Genomic DNA, 26,308 nt, shown 5'->3' with positions numbered 1-26,308 from the left:
CGCTAGAGATTGGTGCCAATTTTTTTCCTGATCAGATTGGTCGATTGATCATCTCGTCTGGATGGGCCTTAAGATCCAGCTTACGGGTCTGGTGACCTCTGCACTAAATCGTAAAATAAGCTTATATACTTTAACAGCTAATGTGTTTCAGATATCCTAAGTGGCTCTCTTTCACCCAACCCGCGGGAGAAAGAGAACGAACACGACGCCAAGAGCAAAGGTAACGCCGGCGCTGTCGGTGTGCGGTGTGTTGTTTCTTTACGGTGGTCGGTTTACGAATTTCGGCTTTAATGCCTATAAAATAGAGACTAAATCATGAAAAAATAAAATAAAAAACCAACACATAGTTCAAAACTTGCAATAAGATAAATAGAAAATGGATAAACCTTGGCAAAGATGCAATAGCGTCACCTGTTTTAAAATCGACCTAAAAACTATCACAACCCATACAAAAAGAAGCAGTCGTTTATTCCTTTTGGATATTAATGGTAACATTTTTCTTTTCATCCGACCGGACGTCTAAAAAGATTTGAAATTTAATACTCGTAAATGATAAGAATTTGATGTGAAAATAAGTCTAGAAGAAAGAAACAAAATACCTACCTTAGATCAATCTAAATTATCCCACTTAATTAAATTTGCTTCATATAGGTAGTGTATTCCTTCGAGTTTTAAATTTAACATAAAAGTTAACATAAAAGTTAGTAAGTACTAAGTGCATTCTCAAGAATACTACAGGTTAGGGCTGATTTAGACGGAGCGCGAACTTGCATGAGAGTTTCATTTAAATTGCGTCATTTGATCGGTCGGCTGAATTGTTGTTACCTCAGTGGTCCGCAATGTATAACTAAAATCGTATACGATACGCATGCGAGTTCTCGCACCGTTTAAATGAGCCCTTAAGTATATCTTTAGTCTAAACTCGTTGTATCTTAAGTCAGTCACCGATGACACACAAACTTTTTTAATTTAGAAATAGTTGTTATTAACCATCTAAGGTTCCATTTTTGAAACCAAATGAACGACGCAGCGGGGGGCCTAAATAACCACTACTATTCTAAACGAAACGGTAATCTCCCAAAAAGTAGAGTAACAGAAATCCTTAAACATAAAAATTAAAAAAAAAAAAACAATTTATGCAATGCACTGTGGGTTGTCAATACTATCACCGACCTAGAAGATACAAATCATAGAAGATCAAATCTTAAAAACATTACTATGTTCGCGCCCCTTTTCATTCATTATCATTCACATTCATCCATATCGCTCACTCTTTCTTTCATAAATATATTCGACCTCATTTTTCACATCACCCGCCTTTTCTGCCGACCTATCAAACCGCAAATAAAAAGTAAACAATTTAAATATTGGCTTTGCTGTCATTGAGCAAAAAAAAACATGTCAATCAATATAAACTATTATGAAAATACGTTTCGCGTGTGAATAATATAGAGGTTAAAAGAGAACGGAGAAGGAAGAAGGAATAACGAACCACATTTCTGGCGGCCGCCGAATCCAATGAAAATTACATGCAGGTAAGGTCGGCCCATTAATCCCATAATTTATTCATACATAGCCATAGCCCCATCTTATCTTCGGGCTGCGCTTCCTTCCGCTGGTCCTTCGTCATCTATTAGCCGCTCCATTTCTGGTCCTTCGAACCGGATTCTCTTCTCTTCTTTTCCCTTTTCTCTCCTCATACATTCATTGCGAATCGTTCTCCTCCCGCTCCGCCCGTATAAATATTACCTAAATTATTCTTTATTAATCGCTCCCGCAGTTTAGGTATTTATTTATATGAGTATTATTATTCTCCGCGCCGCCCTTATAAACTAGTTACCTAAATATAATTTCTTAACCGCACCCGCAATTTAGGTATACTTACGTTTATAAGAGTTTATCCTTATTTATATGAACATAAATTGTTTTACCGCATACTTAACCCGTCTCCTGCACTATGGCGAAAGATACAAAAAAAAATCGAAAGCGTCGACAGCGCGTATTATGAAGATGAGTTGTTGATGCTTGAAGCAAAACGCAATATCTTCTTTGAACTCGTCCAGGGCATTTACAATAAGTCGCTAGTCGTTGATACAGATGCAGACAGTCGCGAGAGTTTCCTTGCCGCTGCGGAAAATATCGACGAACTTCGCTCGGAGTTCAAAGAGGTTGTTAATGAGTATAATCGCACGTTGCTTAGGGCTAAGGCGGCTGCCGTCCCTAATTATCAGCCGATCATAGCCTTCGAAGATTTGTACTGCCGCATCAGGAGAGCGGTTAAGCGGCTGCAACCAGCCGCACCGCCGGCCTCTTCGCCACCTTCTATAGTGGAGAGAGCCAGACCTTCTTTGCCAACGATGGAACTGATAGCGTTCGATGGAGACATACGTAACTGGCCGCTGTTCTACGCTAGTTTTAAATCTAGAGTGCACGACAATCTGTCGCTTACCGACGAAGAGAAGCTTTTCTATCTTATTGGGAAATTGTCACCAAAAGCTCAAACTGTCTTCGCGGGTATAACTCCGAGCGCTGAAAATTATCAGCTTATCCTCGATAGTTTAATTGACAGATTTCAAGACAAGCGCACTCTTGCCTCGACCTACATGGATCAAATGCTCAATTTAAAGGTTAATTCTAACTTTCAGACATTCATCGATAAATTCGTCACAGCTGCGAATGCGCTTAAAGCGCTTAAGCTTGATGACTTAAGCGACTTTATGCTTCTGCATATAGCATTAAAAAAGTTAGACCAGGAATCTCTACGAGCATTTGAAATGCTGCACCGCAATACGAAGTTGCCTACCTTTCGTGATCTGTCAGATTTTATGAAGAGTCAGTTTAGGATTTGTCAAAATGTGCAACCATGTACCGCCGTCTCCGCCGCCGTAAATCCATCGCGCGAAAAGGGTGTTAAGTCGTCTCAACCGCGTAGTGCCGCACCAAAACTACAAAGTTATGTCGCTTGCGCGAGCACTACTAAATGTTTGTGTGACAATATTGTCCATGAACATTTATTTAAATGTCCGTCCCTCAACAACTTAACGCCTTCCGAACGCTTCAAACGCGCTAAAGAGCTTAAGGCATGTGTTAACTGCCTTAGTATCAAACACCGCACCCGCGAGTGCAATTCCGAGGTGAAATGTCGAGTTTGCCGTCAAAAGCATCATACTCTGTTGCATTTTGACAACGACAAGGATGAAAAGGCTACGACGTCTGATGTGTCAAATACATCTGCGAGCGCCGCGGCTGAGTCGTCTTCACCGCCGGAGAGCACATCTTGTAACACGTCTATCGTGACTCAAGCACTAGCGGCCTCTAACAATAAGATGTCAAATCAAAACTCAACATCTTCGTGTGATACGGTTTTGCTGTCCACCGCAAAGGTTATCGTCCGCGATAATAAGGGTGGCACACAAGTCATCAAATGTTTACTTGACACCGCGTCACAAAGTAACTTCATTACTGAGGAGTGTTGTAAGCGATTAGGTTTGAATTTTAATAAAAAACCAAGCGCTGTATTTGGCATTGGGAAAACTAAAAAAATTGTTAAAGGGAACGCAAACATTAAAGTATTTTCGCGGTTTGACGAAAACGTCAACTTTGACGTTTCGAGTCTTGTGGTAGATCGCATTACCGACGACTTGCCGTCAGTGCCCGTGGACATGTCAACACTCACGCATGTTCATGGACTCCCTTTAGCTGACGACACGTTAGATACGCCCGTCGCAATTGATGTGCTGGTGGGTGCAACTATATTCCCACATTTGTTGCTACCGCACATTGTTAAAAGCGACGTGAACCATATGCCACCGGCTATTCAGACGGTATTGGGGTATATTTTAATGGGTTCGGTCCCTGCTTTACAGGCACCGCGTAAATATACTTCGGCATGTTGTACTTCCGTTCAGGACTCCATGGACCACCTCCTCAAAAGGTTCTGGGAGCTTGAGGAAGTTTTCGCTCCGCCCGCTCAAAGTCAAGATGACCTTGAATGCGAGGATTACTTTCGTGCTACCACCACGCGCGACGCTAGTGGTAGATATACTGTCGCATTGCCTTTCCGAGATGACGTGTTCAAGCTTGGAGAGTCGCACTCTGCTGCTAAGAGGCGCTTTCTTTGCCTTGAAAGGAAGCTAGAGTTATCGAGTATCTTACGTGCCGCCTATGACGATATCATTCGTGAATACGTCAGTAAGGGTTACATATCGGAGGTAACTAACTCCATGAACGCCTCACTAGCCATCGCGTATATAATTCCTCACCATGCTGTCGTGCGCGAGGACAAAACGACGACAAAAGTGCGTATGGTCCTGGACTCGAGTAGCAAAACAAGCACAGGCCTGTCGCTGAATGATGTTTTGCACTCAGGGCCCAACCTTCAAGGGGATTTGTTTTCAATCCTTCTAAACTTTCGCTTATTCAAAATAGCGCTTTCGGCCGATTGTCGTCAAATGTTTCTACAGATTGGTATTCGCGAAGCGGACCGCCAGTTTCAACGAATCTTATATAGATTCCGCCCGGCAGATCCCATTACTACATACGAGTTTAATCGTGTGTGTTTTGGCATGAAGTCGAGTCCCTATCACGCGCTCCGCGTCGTCCGTCAGCTGATTGCAGACGACGGGCATAAGTTTCCCAAGGCTGCAGCGATTGCGTCCTCCTGTACTTACATGGATGACGTATGCTTTAGCATTATGTCAGATGACTCGCAACAGCAGGATGAGTTTGTTGCTATTGCCGCGGCTAAGGAGCTGATTGATCTATTCAAATGCGGTCAATTTGATCTTGTGAAATGGACCTGCAATTCAGACGCCGTGCTACGTGAAATACCTGCTTCGCATCGGGCTTCCGTAGACATTGAAATTGACCCAGGGGTCTCGCAAAAGGTTCTTGGCTTATGTTGGAATAAATCTGGGGATTACTTCCATTTCAAAGTGAAAGAACCAGACTCAACGTGCACTAAAAGGACGATCTTGTCCGCAGTGGCACGTCTATGGGATAATGTGGGCTTAGTAGCTCCAGTGGTCTTATATGCAAAACTCCTCATCCAGGAGCTTTGGTTGATCAAATGCGACTGGGATGAGACTCCCCCACCCCATATTGTGGATTTATGGGAACGATTCCGTTCGGAGTTGCCTAAACTCAATGAAATCCACATACCGCGCCATCTTGGAGTAGTACAGGGTTGTACTATAAACCTTTTAGGCTTCGGTGATGCATCTGAGCGTGCATATGGAGGTGTAGTATATCTTCAGGTTCTAAAGGGAGACGAAGTGACTGTCCGGCTGGTGTGTTCCAAGTCGAAGGTCTGTCCCCTTAAAACAGTCTCCGTCGCGAGGTTAGAACTGTGTGCTGCGGTCCTCCTGGCAAAGCTCATGCGGAAGGTGCAAGATAACTTCGAATCCCGTTATAACATTAACGAGATCTACGCGTTTACTGATTCGAAGGTTGCCCTCTGCTGGATTCAGTCATCACCACACCGCTGGCAAACGTTTGTTGCCAACCGGGTAGTTAAGATTATCGAAGCTATTCCGGCCAGCTGCTTCTATCATGTGGCGGGCTTGGAAAATCCCGCGGATTGCCTGTCCCGTGGACTGACGCCTGCTAAGCTAGTGGATCATCCTTTGTGGTTCACGGGACCAGCTTGGGCTTCCAAGCATCCATCAGAGTGGCCTTTAAGGGAGCTCGATCGAGAGTCCATCGGTGAAGTGCCAGAGCTTAAACACGCTACAACTACGGATGTGTCAGAGTCGCCACTTTATTCGCTCGCTCAGCGGATATCGTCGTGGTCTCGATTATTGCGCATCATCGTATACGTGTATCGCATTCTTAAACCGAAACCGCGTTCTACGGCACTTACTCGATCTGACTTAGAGTTCGCTGAAGGTAAAATTCTTTCATCGTTACAAAGTCAACACTTTAGTGACGATATTGACAAAATTAAGAGCAAGAAGTATTGCTCACCGGCCTTACAAAAGCTAAAACCGTTCATAGATAAAGACGGTCTGATTCGTGTTGGAGGCCGACTATCAAATGCTGACTTAGAATATTCGCAGAAACACCCAATTGTGCTTCCGCGACGTGATCATGTAGTTAATATGATTGTTGATTACTTCCACAGAAAGCATTTGCATGCTGGTCCTGAGTCATTGATGTCTATACTTAGGCTTCAGTATTGGATACTGTCGGCTCGTCGTGTCATTCGTGACCGCGTTTCCAAATGCAACACGTGTTTCAGAGCGAATCCACAATCGTCTTTCCCACTCATGGCAGACTTGCCGAGCTGTCGCGTGAATCAGGTAGATAAACCTTTTACGCATACGGGGTGTGATTATGCAGGTCCTATGCAATACACACCTACTCGTGGCAGAGGAGTCAAGAGTCGCAAGGCTTGGTTATGCATTTTCACTTGCCTCACGACGCGCTGCCTTCATATCGAGATAGCGACGGAATTGAGTACCGCTAACTTCTTGGCTGCTTTAAAGCGCTTCTTGGCGCGGCGTGGCCCCGTCCAATGCATATATTCGGATAATGGGACTAATTTTACTGGCGCCAATTCTTATATGCGAGACCTCTACAAGTTTTTGGACGAACAACGTCCACATCTTGAGATGGAGCTCGCGGAGAACCGTATTGATTGGAAGTTTATTCCTCCCGCTTCTCCACACTTTGGAGGCGCATGGGAAAGTATGGTGAAAATAGTCAAAAATCACCTTTTCAAGGTAATCGGTACGCAAATACTGTCATACGAGGAACTTCTGACCACGCTTGCGCAGATAGAGGCTCTGGTAAATTCACGACCACTGACAGCCCTGAGCAGTGATCCCGCTGAACCGTCAGCTCTCACCCCGGCTCATTTTCTCAACACTGCTCCGCTGTTGTCTTTACCTGTTCCATTGGTGGAGTCAGGAAATTTACGTGACCGACATGCCCTCCTGGATAAGATAGTGCAGTCTTTCTGGCAGCGATGGCGTGCAGAGTATCTGCATCAGTTGCAGTCTCGAGCTAAATGGACCACGTCATCAGTTCCTATCGTAATTGGCACTGTGGTTGTTATAAAGGTAGATAATGCGCCGCCATTTTCGTGGCCTTTAGGCGTTGTAGAGGCAGAACATCCTTCAAAGGACGGCTCAACCCGCGTTGTCACTATCAGGACAAATAAGGGAAGTTTTGTACGGCCTGTCGTGCGATTGTGCCCATTGCCTAACCAATAATATGTACATAGTATAATTCGTTAGGATAATATTTTTCTTTAGTTTGTTATTTCGCTATTGTTGTGAATGTTCGTTTCTTAGTTTGATGAGAAGGGTTATCTCTTACTTTATTCAGTTTTGTTTCCTTTAAAGGAACCCTTTAAAGCCGGGGGAGAATGTTCGCGCCCCTTTTCATTCATTATCATTCACATTCATCCATATCGCTCACTCTTTCTTTCATAAATATATTCGACCTCATTTTTCACATCACCCGCCTTTTCTGCCGACCTATCAAACCGCAAATAAAAAGTAAACAATTTAAATATTGGCTTTGCTGTCATTGAGCAAAAAAAAACATGTCAATCAATATAAACTATTATGAAAATACGTTTCGCGTGTGAATAATATAGAGGTTAAAAGAGAACGGAGAAGGAAGAAGGAATAACGAACCACATTTCTGGCGGCCGCCGAATCCAATGAAAATTACATGCAGGTAAGGTCGGCCCATTAATCCCATAATTTATTCATACATAGCCATAGCCCCATCTTATCTTCGGGCTGCGCTTCCTTCCGCTGGTCCTTCGTCATCTATTAGCCGCTCCAACTATGATGGTGAGTTCTATCACAAAACATGAAAAATCACAATTTACAGGGAAGATATGAAACAAAATAATAAAATAAACATGTAAAATTGGTTAAGTCCACCCAAACCGTAAACCGTAAACAAGTAATATAAGCAAAAAGTTATAAACTAAAATTAAAAACTACAACAAACTACAATAGCTAAAATTATAAATAAAAAACTGGGTCCAGCTTTGTGCCTTGTGACAGGGTACCAAGAAGACACCCTGTGTAAACTGATCACCACATTTACTTACTTCTAAAGAAACAACATAACCAGTGATTGGTGTTGCACAGTGTCTTTCAAATTTACTTTAATTTTCTCTAGTAATTTGTGGATTTTTAAATTTTTAATCCCGCATTGGCTTGCTCTCACACCTTTCATGCTTTTTGGTTACAAAATTATTTTCTGATTTGGACGTATTTTTGTTTTTATATCTTCACTGTGAGCGAAAGTTTTGGTCATTGGTTGATTCTATTAAATACTTAAACTGATAGGTTACGTAGTGCACTGAATAAAGCAAGTCTGGCTTTTATGATTTTTTTATACCTTGTAGAGTCAAGTGTAAAAATATGGGTACAGACAACTTACTCAAAATATGTCCCATAATAGTTCTTAATTCGCTGACGTAAGAGCTATGGGACATATTTTTGTGATGATTTGTGCACCCATATTTTTACACTTGACTGTACCGTGTAGGGTACAAAATGTTATTTGGAAGAGCTTAACATTCAGTTTAGGATCATCTTCATATTTCTAAGAATCATTTTTAACGTGGTAGTGTTTAATATTGTTTAGTACGATATGTATATATTCTGTTAGATAGATCTTTTTATAACTAGGTATATAAATTGCAAAATTTTCGCTCTTCAGTACAGATTTTGATCATGCTCGTTTGTTGTTATTTGTACATGTAGTCGGTGTTCTTTCTCTTTCACTCTTTTTATCTTTGTGTTACATCGATGCTTTTCTAACGTATACTTCATTTTAACTACAGAAAAGCATTGACTTTTTTCAGTTTTAAATGATAATTGACGATGAGTCGGTGCAGCCACAAATTTCAGTCTAGCTATAGCGTCGTTGAAACGACTGAAATTAGAACGAAACGATTGAGTTAGACCAAGAAAAGTCTGCAACGATTTTGATAGCATACGCAGTGCAAATGTTATTTATACGTCATAATTTCATAGAAGTTTGGCGTTTAAAATAACACTTGCACTGCGTGTGCTATCAAAATCGTTAAGTGCGCTTTAGAATGTAAATACTATTAAAGATTCACTGAAAAGAAAGATTATAAATACAGCACTAAATACGGTGCTTATGACCTTTTTGTTCCTTGGCTTCTATGACTTATCTGTCTTGAAATATCTGTCACATCTTATTATAAATAGACTTGATATTTTTGGTATGCGATTTCTCATCCAGAGGAATGCATATGTGGCTTCCTGTAAATATGCCCCCTTTATTTGTATGGAAAATTATAGACCATTCAATATAGTGTTAGATATAGATAGTTTTAGCGTTCATACTCGTACAGTTTGTATGGATGCTTGAACTGTATAGTTTCTAGTTATTGGTTCATTTCAGCAATATTATGAGATCCCATGTTTAAATTCAGGTTAATTAAATTACGTAATGTTTTTGTTGTTTTAGTTCTTGAAGAATTGACTTACGTCTTTATAATATTCTATGAACTGATGTCTATAGTGTGTTTAACGAATCTGTTAAATGACCTCTATATATTTTACCTAATAATGAATCATGATGTTAATAGGTAAAAAAATCTTCAGTGGTTTATAATTTTTACAGTGACAGTTTTTGTAATTATAATGTTTTTCGATTAATTTTTGATTAAAGATTGAAAGATATTTATGGTTATCGAACTACTTACAGCGTTAAAAGAACAAGCAACAGCTGTAAAATCTCTAAGTTTTAGAGTATTTGACATGTCAAATATATTAAAACGGGTCACTCACGTATTTTAAGTCGAAAATAGCTCGACAAGTTTCACTCCCACGGTCTGCAACCCCCGCTGCAACCAAGGCTGATGCTCCTCGGTACGGAGTGATACATGTCGTGGAATTTTCGACACGTGAGTGACCCGTTTTAATATATTTGACATGTCACGAAATTGCTGAAATGATCCCCTAGTTTACAGCGATGTCACGACTGAATGTATCTGGGAACTTTCAGGCTATAGCCACAATCCGTACAACGGAGTAATTTGCAACGATATTATTCTAGCGACCGGCGTCTTCTCATCGAAGGAACTCTGGAAGCTGTCCAAAGGTAATCTTTGCAACTCTATTACATAGATATAAGGGCTACATTTCTTCTGAAGATGTCCAATAAGTTCTTAAAAATGGATCTATTTTGCGAATACCTATTTAGCCGTTGCAACTGCAGATGACTGCAAAGATAGGTACTATAAAAAAAATATAACAAAAAATTATTTCGTTACAAAGCATAGATGAAATCTAGGATAAACAAATCAGTTTCACTTACAAAATTACAGTTTGGTTAGCAGCAGCCCTCACACTAGGTCAAGCCTGTGTCGTGAGGACTCTAGGAAATTCCAGTAGATTGATCAATAAGATTTATAGGTAGTTTCTAAATGGTTTCGCTAACTGCGTACAGTTCAAGAGTTTTCTATTAGTGTACCTATACTTTTGCCTTTGAGAGCTAAGAAGTGTTAAGAGTAAGCTAGGAAGTCAAGTCTTTCTATCATCTTAAAGAGTAGTCTTATTTCAACACTCGCATAACACTATACTTGGGGTGACCAATTAGTTTCTTCAGGGGTCCGGTTTTTAAAATAATATGACCATTACCGTCCGTTTTTAAGTGAGTTTATTAAATAAGTGTATAAGTGAAAAAATAATATAGGTCAGCGGTCCGGATTTGAACCGCGGTCCGCCATTAAGTCTGATATATTTATTTAATAACCTGTTATTGTTAAACTCCAGCCTCAATCCTCCAAGAAACGGGTTCGGAGTCCCCAAGCGGCTCAGGCGGCATAAAGCTCGAGTCGGGGTACTACTGTGGGTACAATAGTCCCGCGCCGCCCGCGTTCGAGCCTCCTGCTGAGCGAGCCACGCCTTCCATGCTGGTTGGACAATGCTTCAGTAAGTATCCTGCATTAAAGACCTTTCATCATCATCATCTGTATACTTCAGCCTTCATAAGACAGATTTACTTCGGTATGAAGCTCGAGGATTATTGTGGGTACAGTAGACCCGCGCATTACCCACCTTCGAGCCTCCAGCTGATCGTGCTATGTCTTCTATGCTGGTTGGAGAATGCTTCTGTAAGTATCCTGCATTAAAGACCTTTTTATCATCATCATCATCTGTATACTTCAGCCTTCAAAAGACAGATTTATTTAGGTTTATAGCTCGAGGATTATTGTGGGTACCGTAGATTTGCGTACCCGCGTAATGCTTCCGGCAGAGCACGCCATGTTATCATCTATGCTTGTAGGACAATGCTTCTGTAAGTATTCTGCATTAAAGACCTTTCATCTACTAAATATACTCAAGCCTTCTTCAAGAGGCAGGTGTAAAGCTGGTGTCAGGGCAGAGCGAGACACAGTAAAGCATGAAGATTCTTCACATTATAGACCGCGAGCCACGAACAGGTTTCCATGACCAATCGCCTCCCAGGCGATAACTCCTATAGTGGTTAACGGCTACGTATGATGAATCCTCGTGGACGTCAGCTGCCGCTCCGTTGGTGGGTTGAGGAATGGCAGCAACCGAAACACGTAAAAAAAAAAAATATTTTCAGTCATCGCCTCCCGTTTGATACTTTGCCAGATGATAGTTTAGGTGCTATTGTTAATAAAAAAAATCGTCAGCCGGTTGTATCGCGGTGGAAACACCGTCAGCTGGTCACATGAACATGTAAAAAAAAATTTTTTTTTCAGTCATCGCCTCCCGCTTGATACTCTGTCAGATGATAGTTTAGGTGCTATTGTTAATAAAAAACATCGTCAGCCGGTTGTATCGCGGTGGAATCACCGTCAGCTGGTCACATGAACATGTAAAAAAAAATTTTTTTTTCAGTCATCGCCTCCCGCTTGATACTTTGTCAGATGATAGTTTAGGTGCTATTGTTAATAAAAAAAATCGTCAGCCGGTTGTATCGCGGTGGAATCACCGTCAGCTGGTCACATGAACATGTAAAAAAAATTTTTTTTTCAGTCATCGCCTCCCGCTTGATACTTTGTCAGATGATAGTTTAGGTGCTATTGTTAATAAAAATAATCGTCAGCCGGTTGTATCGCGGTGGAATCACCGTCAGCTGGTCACATGAACATGTAAAAAAAATTTATTTTTTCAGTCATCGCCTCCCGCTTGATACTTTGTCAGATGATAGTTTAGGTGCTATTGTTAATAAAAAACATCGTCAGCCGGTTGTATCGCGGTGGAATCACCGTCAGCTGGTCATATGAACATATATTAGATTTTATTTATTTATTTGCTTGATATATGTTCATGTGACCAGCTGACGGTGATTCCACCGCGATACAACCGGCTGACGATGTTTTTTATTAACAATAGCACCTAAACTATCATCTGACAAAGTATCAAGCGGGAGGCGATGACTGAAAAAATATTTTTTTTTTACATGTTCATGTGACCAGCTGACGGTGATTCCACCGCGATACAACCGGCTGACGATCTCTTTTATTAACAATAGCACCTAAACTATCATCCGACAAAGTATCAAGCGGGAGGCGATGACTGAAAAAATATTTTTTTTTTACATGTTCATGTGACCAGCTGACGGTGATTCCACCGCGATACAACCGGCTGACGATTCTTTTTATTAATAATAGCACCTAAACTATCATCTGACAAAGTATCAAGCGGGAGGCGATGACTGAAAAATTTTTTTTTTTTACATGTTCATGTGACCAGCTGACGGTGATTCCACCGCGATACAACCGGCTGACGATTTGTTTTATTAACAATAGCACCTAAACTATCATCTGACAAAGTATCAAGCGGGAGGCGATGACTGAAAAAAAAAATTTTTTTTACATGTTCATGTGACCAGCTGACGGTGATTCCACCGCGATACAACCGGCTGACGATTCTTTTTATTAACAACAGCACCTAAACTATCATCTGGCAAAGTATCAAACGGGAGGCGATGACTGAAACCAATTATTTTAAATTTTAGATTGTATTTATTTATTTGCTTTATAAATTCATGTGACCAGCTGACGGTGATTCCACCGCGATACAACCGGCTGACGATTTTTTTTATTAACAATATCACCTAAACTATCATCTGACAAAGTATCAAGCGGGAGGCGATGACTGAAAAAATATTTTTTTTTTACATGTTCATGTGACCAGCTGACGGTGATTCCACCGCGATACAACCGGCTGACGATTTGTTTTATTAACAATAGCACCTAAACTATCATCTGACAAAATATCAAGCGGGAGGCGATGACTGAAAAAAAAATTTTTTTTTACATGTTCATGTGACCAGCTGACGGTGATTCCACCGCGATACAACCGGCTGACGAGTTTTTTTATTAACAATAGCACCTAAACTATCATCTGACAAAGTATCAAGCGGGAGGCGATGACTGAAAAAAAAAATTTTTTTTACATGTTCATGTGTACAGCTGACGGTGATTCCACCGCGATACAACCGGCTGACGATTGTTTTTATTAACAATAGCACCTAAACTTTTATCTGACTAAGTATGAAACGGGAGGCGATGACTGAAAAAAAAAATGTTTTTTTACGTGTTTCGGTGGCTGCCATTCCTCAACCCACCAACGTAGCGGCAGCTGACGTCCACGAGGGTTCATCATATATGGCCGTTAACCAGTATACGAGTTTTCACCCGGGAGGCGATGACTGACGAAATTTGCGCCTGGCTCGTGGACCATTACTTCAAGAGTTCTGAATCCCTGGTATAACGCTCGAGTTGGGGTACTATTGCCTCTTGGTCTTTTCGCGCTTGCCTTTATTTAATCGCTTCTATCTTTATTTCAGGTATCCCTCCCAGTTCAGCGGGTCTCAGCCAAGCCCCGCTGGTGTCATCCAACACCATATTCTACCAGCACCCACCGCCGCCCACCGACACACATCCAACTGGTGAGTGAGTAAAAGTATGCAGAGATCATTTGAAAGGTGCTGTCAGGCTTTCCTGCTTGAATTCAGACATTTCCGAGATCGTTAAGAAGCAAATAAATTGGTCATTATTAACATCATCATCAACATTTTAGCCTCCTGTCGTCCATTGTTGATCCCATTATCCCGGTCCTGGGCTAAGTTTCATCCATAAGTGTTCCGTGATCTTCCGTGATGTCGTCGACCCAACGAGCGTACCTTAGTGATGGTAGGCTTAATAAGGGTACTTACTGATTAAAACAAGGACTAATTGTAAGGAACATAAGTTTTTGGTACAGATTACATTTTTGGTACAAGTTTTTATAGATGACTGCACTTTTATTTCAGTTCAATAACCTACACAATTATCACATTGTTTTATCACATGTTGCCATGGCTAACTCCTGTCTCCATCATCAGATCGGCTCAATGTCATTATAATATTGCATTTTCATCTGATTTACATATGTATGAAAAATTTCAGCATTTCAGCAGCAGTTAGTCGTTATTTTTTTATTCCTTGGTCAGTGACTCCTTCTGATTATGACTTATGCTTAGGGGTTGTTTGGCAACTTTCGATGTGATTACCTACTATTTTCTATCTACTCATTCACCATAGGTACAAGTATAGTTTGTAGCTTTCTAGTAGACCCCGAAGGCTTATCCTATTGTCTATTGTTCAGTAAAACCGCACGTGCTACTTACCAGCAAAAAAGGGTCCTAATTATTCTATTTGGCACCTGAGAGCGGGCTAGTCCAACGCTCAAAAAACCAGTGTAGGTGCGCTCTCCGATAACGCGCCTTTGTTACGCATCTCGATGACACATTTTAGACTGGTTCTGTAGCGTTCGACTCGCCGGCACTCAGTAACCGAAGTACCGATTTTTTATGCAGGTGGTTGTGGCACGTGGCACGAGCGGTTTTTTTTAACAATAGACGATAGGATTAGCCTTCGGGGTCTATTAGAAAGCTACAAAATATAAATAATGAGCTAATTCCTCCCTTCCAGCCTCAGACGCGTTGAGCAGCCACCACAGCGCCAAATACGACGGGACGCCGCAGGACTCACTCGGAGACTTCGTGACCTTCGTCTGTCAGGAGCCTACGGATATTCAGCAACTACAGGTAACCTTCATTTACTATTTGCCTTGTTGTCCGTGGGCATCTCAGAGGTGCAGAGTGAGCAAAGTAAGCATTGCTATCTTCAGAAACAACTGAGGCCTCGAACCAGGCGGCCTATTAGCCAAGGTGGCAACCGCTATCGCTTCGTCATCGAGTCGCTTTATGTCTCTCTATCACTCTTCCATATTAGTGTGACAGTGACAGCTGCATTTCGTTCGCTACGGAGCGTTAGCGATGGCATGTTGTCTACGGGGGCCAGCTGTCCAACTTATAGTTGTGCAAATTGCGGTAAGTGTTCAGCATTTATTTAGGTACATAAAATATATACAGTGGTTATCAATATTATATTTTGTTTTTTGAAATGTTACCATGTTAAAGTAATATTCATTGGTTCGCCCTAACCAGGACTTTTTGCCTCTCCTTCACCCGCCCTCAGTTGACACACGTGATTTTGGATCGTTGGAACGATAACTTTGAATAAATTATTTAAGGTTACATTTATCTTATTGACTTAGGGTCGGTTGCACCAAACTGTTTGTCATCGTTAATGACTTCGCTACATTTTATTGTATGGACAGTTTCATAGTAAACCGCCGCGGCGCGCCGGGTGACGTTGATCAGTCTGTCAAGTGCGGATGGTGCAACTGGCACTAAAACGTCCCTCTATCGGACGCCTACCGCCATATTTTAGTGAACGTATGCAGAAGACGTGATGCGTATGTACTTTAGTGATCGTACATGTTTTGTGATGGTCACGAATAAAAATCTTTTATCTTTATCTTCAGAAGTAGACGAATCTGTATAATGATTGAATGAATCGTTCCGTCTCCTTCCAGGTTCACGGCCTCTCCCGAAGTCCGAAGCCGGCATACTTCAGCAGCTCGATGCTGCCGCCGGCGCCGCTGCCGCCCATGGCGCGGCCCGTGGCCATCATACGGTCCACAGGTAATTGTTGTAAGTCACACCACAATACACACTTCATTCACTAATTTCTCTGTCTTTCTCTCTCTCTCTCACTCTTTCTCTCTCTCTCTCTCTCTCTCTGTCTCTCTCTCTCATTAGTATTGGTTCTCGGTTATCGCTGTTGCATCCTCCACTGTTGCTTCGGAGCCCAGGGTCAGCTTTCCTTCTTTTTCTGCTTCACTTCGCACGATTTCATTACAACATCATCATCACATCATTCGCAATATTCAGCTAAGTGTAAGGCCTGAGTGGACGCTCGAAGCGGAGCGTTCGGCGGGGCGTGCAGCGTGGCGTCGGGGTCTGGAGTAATTTGAGCAGCGTGCACTAAGGCCGCTCCTATACGCTTGCATTTGTTTAACATGCACGCCGCACACCCCGCCCCGCTGCACGCCCAACTCGAGCGTCCACTCAGGCCTTACACTTAAGGATGACTCACGCTAGACCGGGCAGGAGCTTCCGGCGCTTCGTTTTATGGAAAGCACCACGTGATCACCGATCAGCCGTCATATAAAACGATATGTCGGACGCTCCGGCCCGGACACGGCTCAGTCTATCGTGAGTTATCCTTAACGCCTCCACGGTTTTCCCATTTTTCCGGTCCCAGACGGAAAGACTTCATTCCATTCTGTCTACACAGTATCACACGTCGTTGAGGCAGTGAGGAGAAAATTTCTTCGGTCAAATAAAGGAAGGAAGGTCACACTCGCATGGAAGCGTTGAAGGAGGCAGCGCATTACTTGTTAATTACTTAACAAGAATTTAATCAAGTATTTCGGTTATTTGTAGGAAATAGTTAGGATTATTATTTATTAATCCTAATGTTTAGAGATAGGTAATTAATTAGATTTCGACAATTTGTATTACTAGCGACCCGTCCGGCTTCGCACGGGTTAATAAATTATACATAAACCTTCCTCTTGAATCACTCTATCTATTAAAAAAAATCGCATCAAATCCGTTGCGTAGTTTTAAAGATATATGCATACATAGGGACAGATATACAGCGGGAAGCCATTTTGTTTTATACTTTGTAGTGATAGTGATTTATGTTCACTTTATTTATTTTTCGTTTTACGTTAGGTTCTTTACAATATGAATATAAAATTAAATATATAAACACTTACAAAACAATAAAAAATACATATACCTAAACACATTATAAAAAACCTAACCTAGGGTGCCGCCAGCAGCGGGGCAGGGCCCAAGCTGCCGGTGGTCAGGGCCGCAGAGAGAGGAACCGGCGGACTATCTGCGCCGTGTCCAAGATCACCGCCTTCTGCATCTGGCCCTTGATCCAACCACTAATTAATGTCATTATTAATTTATTATTGTAATATTGAATGACATTCCAGCGGCCCGCGAGGACTACATGGCGCTGTCGTCGCTCCCCGCGAGCGAGCTCAGCTCCCCGCCGTCCCCGGAGCGCTCCCCGCCCGCCTCCCCGCGCCGCCGCTCGCCGCACTACCGCGCCGACTGCCCGCCGATATCGCACTACAACCACTTCTCGCAGCCCCAGCAGGTACATCGTTTAATGACATTACAGCGGCCCGCGAGGACTACATGGCGCTGTCGTCGCTCCCCGCGAGCGAGCTCAGCTCCCCGCCGTCCCCGGAGCGCTCCCCGCCCGCCTCCCCGCGCCGCCGCTCGCCGCACTACCGCGCCGACTGCCCGCCGATATCGCACTACAACCACTTCTCGCAGCCCCAGCAGGTACATCGTTTAATGACATTACAGCGGCCCGCGAGGACTACATGGCGCTGTCGTCGCTCCCCGCGAGCGAGCTCAGCTCCCCGCCGTCCCCGGAGCGCTCCCCGCCCGCCTCCCCGCGCCGCCGCTCGCCGCACTACCGCGCCGACTGCCCGCCGATATCGCACTACAACCACTTCTCGCAGCCCCAGCAGGTACATCGTTTAATGACATTACAGCGGCCCGCGAGGACTACATGGCGCTGTCGTCGCTCCCCGCGAGCGAGCTCAGCTCCCCGCCGTCCCCGGAGCGCTCCCCGCCCGCCTCCCCGCGCCGCCGCTCGCCGCACTACCGCGCCGACTGCCCGCCGATATCGCACTACAACCACTTCTCGCAGCCCCAGCAGGTACATCGTTTAATGACATTACAGCGGCCCGCGAGGACTACATGGCGCTGTCGTCGCTCCCCGCGAGCGAGCTCAGCTCCCCGCCGTCCCCGGAGCGCTCCCCGCCCGCCTCCCCGCGCCGCCGCTCGCCGCACTACCGCGCCGACTGCCCGCCGATATCGCACTACAACCACTTCTCGCAGCCCCAGCAGGTACATCGTTTAATGACATTACAGCGGCCCGCGAGGACTACATGGCGCTGTCGTCGCTCCCCGCGAGCGAGCTCAGCTCCCCGCCGTCCCCGGAGCGCTCCCCGCCCGCCTCCCCGCGCCGCCGCTCGCCGCACTACCGCGCCGACTGCCCGCCGATATCGCACTACAACCACTTCTCGCAGCCCCAGCAGGTACATCGTTTAATGACATTACAGCGGCCCGCGAGGACTACATGGCGCTGTCGTCGCTCCCCGCGAGCGAGCTCAGCTCCCCGCCGTCCCCGGAGCGCTCCCCGCCCGCCTCCCCGCGCCGCCGCTCGCCGCACTACCGCGCCGACTGCCCGCCGATATCGCACTACAACCACTTCTCGCAGCCCCAGCAGGTACATCGTTTAATGACATTACAGCGGCCCGCGAGGACTACATGGCGCTGTCGTCGCTCCCCGCGAGCGAGCTCAGCTCCCCGCCGTCCCCGGAGCGCTCCCCGCCCGCCTCCCCGCGCCGCCGCTCGCCGCACTACCGCGCCGACTGCCCGCCGATATCGCACTACAACCACTTCTCGCAGCCCCAGCAGGTACATCGTTTAATGACATTACAGCGGCCCGCGAGGACTACATGGCGCTGTCGTCGCTCCCCGCGAGCGAGCTCAGCTCCCCGCCGTCCCCGGAGCGCTCCCCGCCCGCCTCCCCGCGCCGCCGCTCGCCGCACTACCGCGCCGACTGCCCGCCGATATCGCACTACAACCACTTCTCGCAGCCCCAGCAGGTACATCGTTTAATGACATTACAGCGGCCCGCGAGGACTACATGGCGCTGTCGTCGCTCCCCGCGAGCGAGCTCAGCTCCCCGCCGTCCCCGGAGCGCTCCCCGCCCGCCTCCCCGCGCCGCCGCTCGCCGCACTACCGCGCCGACTGCCCGCCGATATCGCACTACAACCACTTCTCACAGCCCCAGCAGGTGATGAACCGCGGTATTCGGAAAACAAGATCCGTTCTAGAGAACGATTCGATATGTACTAGATACCTGGTAGTTTAGATTTCAACTAGATATCTTTTGCAGTCAATTCGGGCAACCAATGTCACTTTTACCTTAAATATAATTTAAGATCGTTTCAAAATCGTATATAAGATCTAAAAAATACTTAACGAGACGTTTTAGACATTGTGGAAATCGTTCAAGAGTATCTCCAGAATCGTCGAAATGTCAAATTTGACAGGCTAGATCTTAAAAATATCGTATCTTGGTGATGTCTAATAGATATCTAGTTCAAAATCCGAATCGGGCCTATACTCGTAATATAGAAAAATATGATATAATATTGGCAAGGTGCGAAGTCGGTGGAGGGGGAAGTGGCGCTGATCGTCACAAACACACAGGGAATCTTATGGAATGGCCGCCATTAGTACTAGCGGCAGCCGATTGAACTAATTTTACTCCATAAGATTTAACGTAGAAAGTCTGCCAAAATGAGGGCAGCACCAGTCGTGCACCTAGCGAATACTGACCCCCGTTCTGAGTCATGGCTAGTCCAACAGGTCTCCATCGCCATATAGCGGGGTAACGCTGCTAGTGTGATGGGGACCTTTGGACCCGGCATGGCTCAGAACGGCTTTTAGTTCTTAAGTTTTGTACGTATTTATATTTCTGAAATAAATGAAAGGGATATAGAAAAAAAAACTATAATAAATCCCATTATTTTTTTCGTTAAAAGAAAATATCTTCTTATTCTTATATATATCATCATACTAAAATACATTTTTAGGTGACTTACTCAAAAATCTTACGGTGAAGTTCTTAAAAAAAAACTAATTTAAAATTTTAGCTCACTAGGTATAAACTTTTTTACCTAAACAAATCTTAATTAGTAAGTATTTTTTTAAATAGCGATAGCGGAAAACCGATCGGTCACCGATACACATTTAAAATCCGAATAGAACACGACGTATCACATGCATAATTTCTAAGTGCTATTTTTAAAATCATCGAGTTGGTCGACCTATCTATCGAGAGATTATAAATAAATACAAATCTGACACGCGACGCGCCGCTATTAGTTTCAAGTAACGCGCGCTATACGAATACCTACTACATATGTCTAATTATAGAGCTGGAAAGATATATAGCTGGAAACTTTGAGCACTCGTCATGTTTTTATTTTGTCCTGATGTAATTAATATCTGTAACCGTACTGAATCATATCAATTTTATGGAACTCATGTGGAACTTGTTAACTATGTAAACGAACCGCCATATTGAAGTTGTCTCTAATTGATGAATTTATTAGTGATTTTTGTTTACATACCTAGTTAGCAAGTTCCATAGAATGACATTTTAAAATCTGCTGCGGGTAAAAATATGGAAAAAGGATTAGTCCCAATCACACCAGTTTTGGTTCGGCTCTGGTTCCCTGCTTAGGTTGTAGCTTGTAGGTACATCCTGTTATATCACGCATGCGATTTGGTGTTTGGGGCAGAAAAAAGTGCTACAAGCACTGTAATGCCATTCGGTCTTTAATGAGCAAAAATATTTTGGAGGAACGTCCGGACCGCGGTCCGCATTCGGATCGCCGACCTATTGTATTTTTTTTGCTTATTTAATAAATTCAAAGGAACGTGATTACGTGACTGGTCATTTTATTTTAAGAACCGGACCCCTGAAGAAACTACTTGGTGACCCCTGGTGTATTGTTTGTGTTCCAGGTGTTCAGCTACGGGCCGCTGGGCGGCGTGGGGCTGACGGGCGGCGCGGGGGGCGGGGGCGGGGGCGCGTCGCCGCCGGGGGGGCTGGGCCTGTACCCGCGCGCCCCGCCGCGCGCCGCCGTCAGGTACCAGTACGGGACCACTCTTATACCTATACTATAACGTAACATTTGGGCCTTTTTGGCGTTCTCAACTCAAGTTCTAACTCAACTCACGCAGGAGGCCGAGTAGTTCTGAGCCGGTGGTGCGGCTATATGCCACTAGGGCAGCCCTAACATAAATTTATGAATTTGAATTTAAAAAAATCGGTTGTATATCTATATTCAGTGCCCGCAGAAACAATACCAATTGTGATTTCTTCTCGCATAGGCTTCCGTTAATATTTAAAAGCTTCGCTTGGACAAGATAGGTTCCCTTTGGTTTGTTTTTGTAAAATGTTGTCTTATGATAATTTCAGATGGAACGCGCCATTCCCGACTCTGGAGGAGGAATTCAACATTATGACTGCGCCCGCGGGGCCCGACCATGTCGTTCTATTGGACGATGGTAAGTAATGACAACTTTATTATCATTACTCATTACTTTACAAAACTTTTTCTATGTCAGTAGTTAATTAGGCTAATGGTATTTATTGGCTTTTATTTATGCACGTCAAGCTTAAGAGTAGGAAAACCATACACAGCGGATATTGGTTTTGAGTGTCAAGTGCACCTAGCTTCAAAAGTGCATGGCCACTTTATGAATGTATTCCATACAGTTCATGCAATTTTTGTGCCGAATATTACTTCGACGTGGCATTAAGACCATTATCTTAATTGTTACATTGCATTATCTTTGGCTCTCACCTCCTTTAATACTTAATTTACAAGAAATCTTTGCTGGTCCCAATTTGGCAGCAGCCATATATCCCGCAGAGCATTTATCCTCCATGTAATTGCATATAATTGTGTATTGAGTGCTTGGTACTAATTTATCATTCCCTTCCAGAACGCTTCTTCCAATCAAACGTGATAACCTCCGAAGCGACGGCGATGGACACGGCGGCCGTCGCCGTCGACTCCGAGGACATCGCGCCGGACAAAGCGCCGGACCTGCGCTCGCCGTGATCCGCAGCGTCGGCGGCGCACGCGGCGGCGGCGGCGTCGTGCGAGCGCGCCGCCGCCGAGCTGGACGCGCACACGGTGCTGCGCTGGACGCCCGCGCCGCCGCCGCATTGGCGACCTGTACTGCATAGAGCCAATTAAACACAGACGTGCAATATACCTACACAGTTCTAACACTGACTCTCGTGTTTCCTGCACATATGTTTTTTTTTATTTACACAAAAGGTACATGCTCACAAACAAAATTTATGATGCCAAACTGTAACCAGTTTGTTGGCGAATGAAGCGCTCACTTAACTAATCGAATCATTTAGATATCTAGTTTAGAACGGGTCTGACGCGATATAATTTCATTCTTTTTACCTTATCCGACATTTCAGCTGGCTTGCACCAGCTGTCATGGACGATTGACGTCCCATCAAAATGTCAACGGAGATAAGGAAAGACAAACTACCCGAAAATAATTTATGAAACATTTTTATAAACTATTTTCGGGTAGTTTAGTGTCGTGTTAAACCCGTTCATAACACGACCTATAGTTACACAGTTCTGGTAAAAAAAAATAATTTATCTGAAGTACCACTGAAGGAAATTTCAGATTTCAAGTTAGCATGGTCATTTTTCAATTTATATTATAACGACCATTTAAATACATCGTGAAAAAAAGTTTTCAGATAAATTTAATGAAATAATTGAAGTAATTGCGCGACAAGGCTACGTCAAACAAAACAAAAGCAAAACATTATTAATTTCTTCATTATAAAATGTAGGTATGTGATTAATTTCACAGCCTGTAACATCTACATACATACCTACGGAACAGGGATGTTGCGGTTGCAGATTTTTTGACATCCGCGGACGCGGATGCGGATGCGGATATTTAAAGGCTCACATCCGCGGATGCGGATGCGGATGCGGATGTCAAGACTAGGTACTTAGAAAACGTCAAATATTACATTTTTAAAACTTTTTTATTAAAAAAAAAACGAAACGTTTAGTATTTGAGCAAGAATATAGGTGCGTTATATTTAATCAACAGTAACTTGGCCGACTTTTCTGGATCTAGACGATTTCGTTATAGGTAATGACGAAATTACCTAGCACTTACGCTTCCGCTAAGACGTTCCTGTACCGACTTGTTCGACATCCGCATCCGCATAAGCTCCGCATCGATTTTATGCGGATGCGGATGTTGAAAATAATGCGGAAGTTCCGCGGTTGCGGATGCGGATGCGGATGTTCGCAACATCCCTGCTACGGAAATATGATTCGACAATCCTTGTCGCGGTAGACTCGGTATAGACCAGCGGTCGGCAACCTTTTAGCAGCCAAGAACCACATAGTAATTTACGAAGTTGACGCGGGCCGCACTTTGTTAATATTTATGACTTTATCAGACCTTGTCGTTTGTTAATATTATATACAAAATAGCCTCGCTCGCGGGCCGCAAGTGACAGGTTCACGGGCCGCATGCGGCCCGCAGGCCGCGGGTTGTGACCGCTGGTATAGACCATCTACAATTAAAATTTTTGAACATGATGACCATCTATTTAATAAAACTTAACACGCATTTACCATCTACAGTTTACTGTGTAAAATAAATCGTAAGATTATAGTTCCAGTTCACCATCCGTACTGGTTTGTGAAACTAAAAGCAATAATAATTCAGGGCAAAGACGTTTAGTGTAAATATTTATAATAATGGTTGTAGTTGAAATTTAGATTTTACTTTGCGGCGTCGCCTGTCTGTATTATAGCTAGTCCTTAACTAATAAAAATGTTATATTAATTTGCCTATAGGATAATCAGGGGTCGGACAAAAAGTGCGGATGACGTCAAACCACTTATAGGATGATTTCAAATAGTATTTTTGATTTTCATAAACAATTATCACTTATCATTTATCAACCTCTTTATTAAACGATATCGCCACTTGAAATGAGTAAGTACGTTTTTGACTGACACATTGTCAATCAGATAAACAATAAATTGACTTCGTTATTGTTTAGCTATTGTATCTTCACGATTATATTTAGCTAAAATGTATATTTACTAATGTATAAGAAAACGCTCTAAAATGTCATCTGTACTCGAATATTGTGGCAATTTTCCGTTTTTGGAGGTACGTGACAAACACGTATACTGCCCTTGCTGTAATCAAGATATACCAACGAAGAAATTTATTTTATTCACTACATCACCCTACCACCTGTATTATTAATTCCATGGATTTATTTACAATTATTTTGTTACTTTATTAATACTACTTTGTTACTACATGTCACACGGAAGTTTAAATACAAACTCAAACATCATCCTGTGTGCAAGATTACGTCATTTTTACGTCATCGGCTCTTTTTGTCCGACCCCTGAGGATAATCTACGTTTAAGTAGTAAATTTCGGTACGCAGTGACATTGTTATGGCGTCTTTTGGGAATTGAGAACAGTGCCATCTAGCGGACGTTGCCGGCAACTGATAGAGACAGGCGGCGCTATGTTCATTATACTCATTAAGGCGAACAAAATACAATACTCCAACGATGTAAAAATAGCTACGAAAAAACATTATATATTCTAATATTTTTATAGAATACGAAAACGAGTATGATATGATCAAGCCTTCCAGTAATTTAGTGAAATAAAAGTTAAATGCAGCTTATAATTCGTTTGCTAAGCTGTGAAACAGTAAGGACAAGCTATACTCAACTTGATTAGGTATTTAAGTAAAATAATATAACAGTTTTTACTTAAATACCCGGGCAAAAGTATAAATATGAAATCAAATGCTTCCAAGTAAAAACACGTTTATTATTGACAAAAGTGTGATATTATAATTTGTTTTTTGTTTCGTTGTGTGTTTTGTATTGAAGGATAGAATAAGTGTGTAGTTTACGAATTTGTTTTAATTTATTGAACGAATATTTATGAAAGACGAGCCTTGCTTAAGATTAGTTTAGAGATTAGTAGCAAAGACTAGTGTCGAGTTGTTGTTTCGATTCGAGAAATAAGTTATTAAACTACTATTTAAGTATTAGAATAAAATGTTACCTTTATTTACTGTAACAGTCAGAGATGCCGATCGGTTGTCATTATTGATTTCATTATTGAAAAAAAAACTAATAAAGGTTTTTATTAAAATTGGCTGCCGATTAATGAGAATGTACCTAAATATATGAATATTAGTTACTACAATGAGAACATGAAAATAACTAAATTTAAGGCATCTCAAACTCTTGGAGTTTTTGAAAATAAAATGCAATAAAAACATCGAATAATTTCGAATCGAAATGACAATAAGCAATAATTGTAGTTGGACATTCGTCTGGACAGTTTATAGGTGCCTTTCACGAATAAAAACGTATAATAATATAACTTACTTATGGTAACTTGTACATTGTAGTGATCTTTTAAAATCCATCCGCTCATACCTGTAATGTGGACAATTCATACCTATTTATCTTAAGACGATCATATTTGGATATTTAAAAAATATTACTTTAGTTCACTGTAAATAATTAATACACTTGTCCAGTTTTGTTACCACCTACATGCCATTGATAAATTGCAAAGAAAAAGAATTGGTAACTTAGATTTATTGAAGTTTTATTTCAAAAATTTTATATAAAAATGGCGCATTTTTTAAAATATCTAAATATGATACCTATTACCTAATATTTACCTATAGCCTTAATCCTCTAATTATATAACCTAGTTTTTTTCTCACCCTGTTCATTGTTTACTTAAGAAACCTTTTTTTAAAACGTTAAGTGCCATTCCTGATGGCCATCGTTGACTTCGAATGGGGATTTTTTTTCGAGCCCCTCGAGAAAAGCTAGTCATTAGAAATACAATGTAAATTTAATGTTTAAAATTTAAATTATATTTACATACGCCCCTTACGCTTATTAGTAAGGGGTAGAAACTAAATTGTGGCCAAATTACACTTAACGAAATCCAAATATATATACATTTTATTAGTGTTAGGGATACGTACGTATGATTAAGATCTTTTGCATATTTATTTCTTTGTTGATGACTTTTCAAAGAGGATTTTGCGATTTTCGCAAGCTTGTATTAGTACATTATAAAATACAATAAAACTATTAAGTGTATTCTGATAAAAATTGAGATATTTTTCAAATCTACATTTCCTAGGCACTTTCATAAAATGATGCCAAGTATGTTTTGA

General features: G+C 42.6%; 1 protein-coding gene across 1 annotated transcript in view; it reads left to right on the top strand.

The window, feature by feature from the left end:
* LOC134658403 (nuclear factor 1 X-type) overlaps window positions 1-22,198 on the top strand; it is a 78,247-nt gene extending 56,049 nt beyond the window's left edge. The window contains exons 5-14 of the mRNA XM_063514087.1: window positions 152-220; window positions 10,009-10,104; window positions 10,779-10,937; window positions 13,834-13,935; window positions 14,960-15,075; window positions 15,909-16,017; window positions 17,388-17,554; window positions 21,016-21,140; window positions 21,473-21,561; window positions 22,003-22,198. Of these exons, the coding sequence (XP_063370157.1) occupies window positions 152-220; window positions 10,009-10,104; window positions 10,779-10,937; window positions 13,834-13,935; window positions 14,960-15,075; window positions 15,909-16,017; window positions 17,388-17,554; window positions 21,016-21,140; window positions 21,473-21,561; window positions 22,003-22,121 (1,151 nt within the window). The 3' untranslated portion in view covers window positions 22,122-22,198. The remainder of the gene's footprint in view (window positions 1-151; window positions 221-10,008; window positions 10,105-10,778; window positions 10,938-13,833; window positions 13,936-14,959; window positions 15,076-15,908; window positions 16,018-17,387; window positions 17,555-21,015; window positions 21,141-21,472; window positions 21,562-22,002) is intronic.
* The last annotated feature ends 4,110 nt before the right edge of the window (window positions 22,199-26,308 follow it).

The sequence above is a fragment of the Cydia amplana genome, chromosome 22 (assembly GCF_948474715.1).
Source record: "Cydia amplana chromosome 22, ilCydAmpl1.1, whole genome shotgun sequence".
Taxonomy (NCBI): domain Eukaryota; kingdom Metazoa; phylum Arthropoda; class Insecta; order Lepidoptera; family Tortricidae; genus Cydia; species Cydia amplana.
This window is presented reverse-complemented; position numbering and strand designations above follow the sequence as displayed.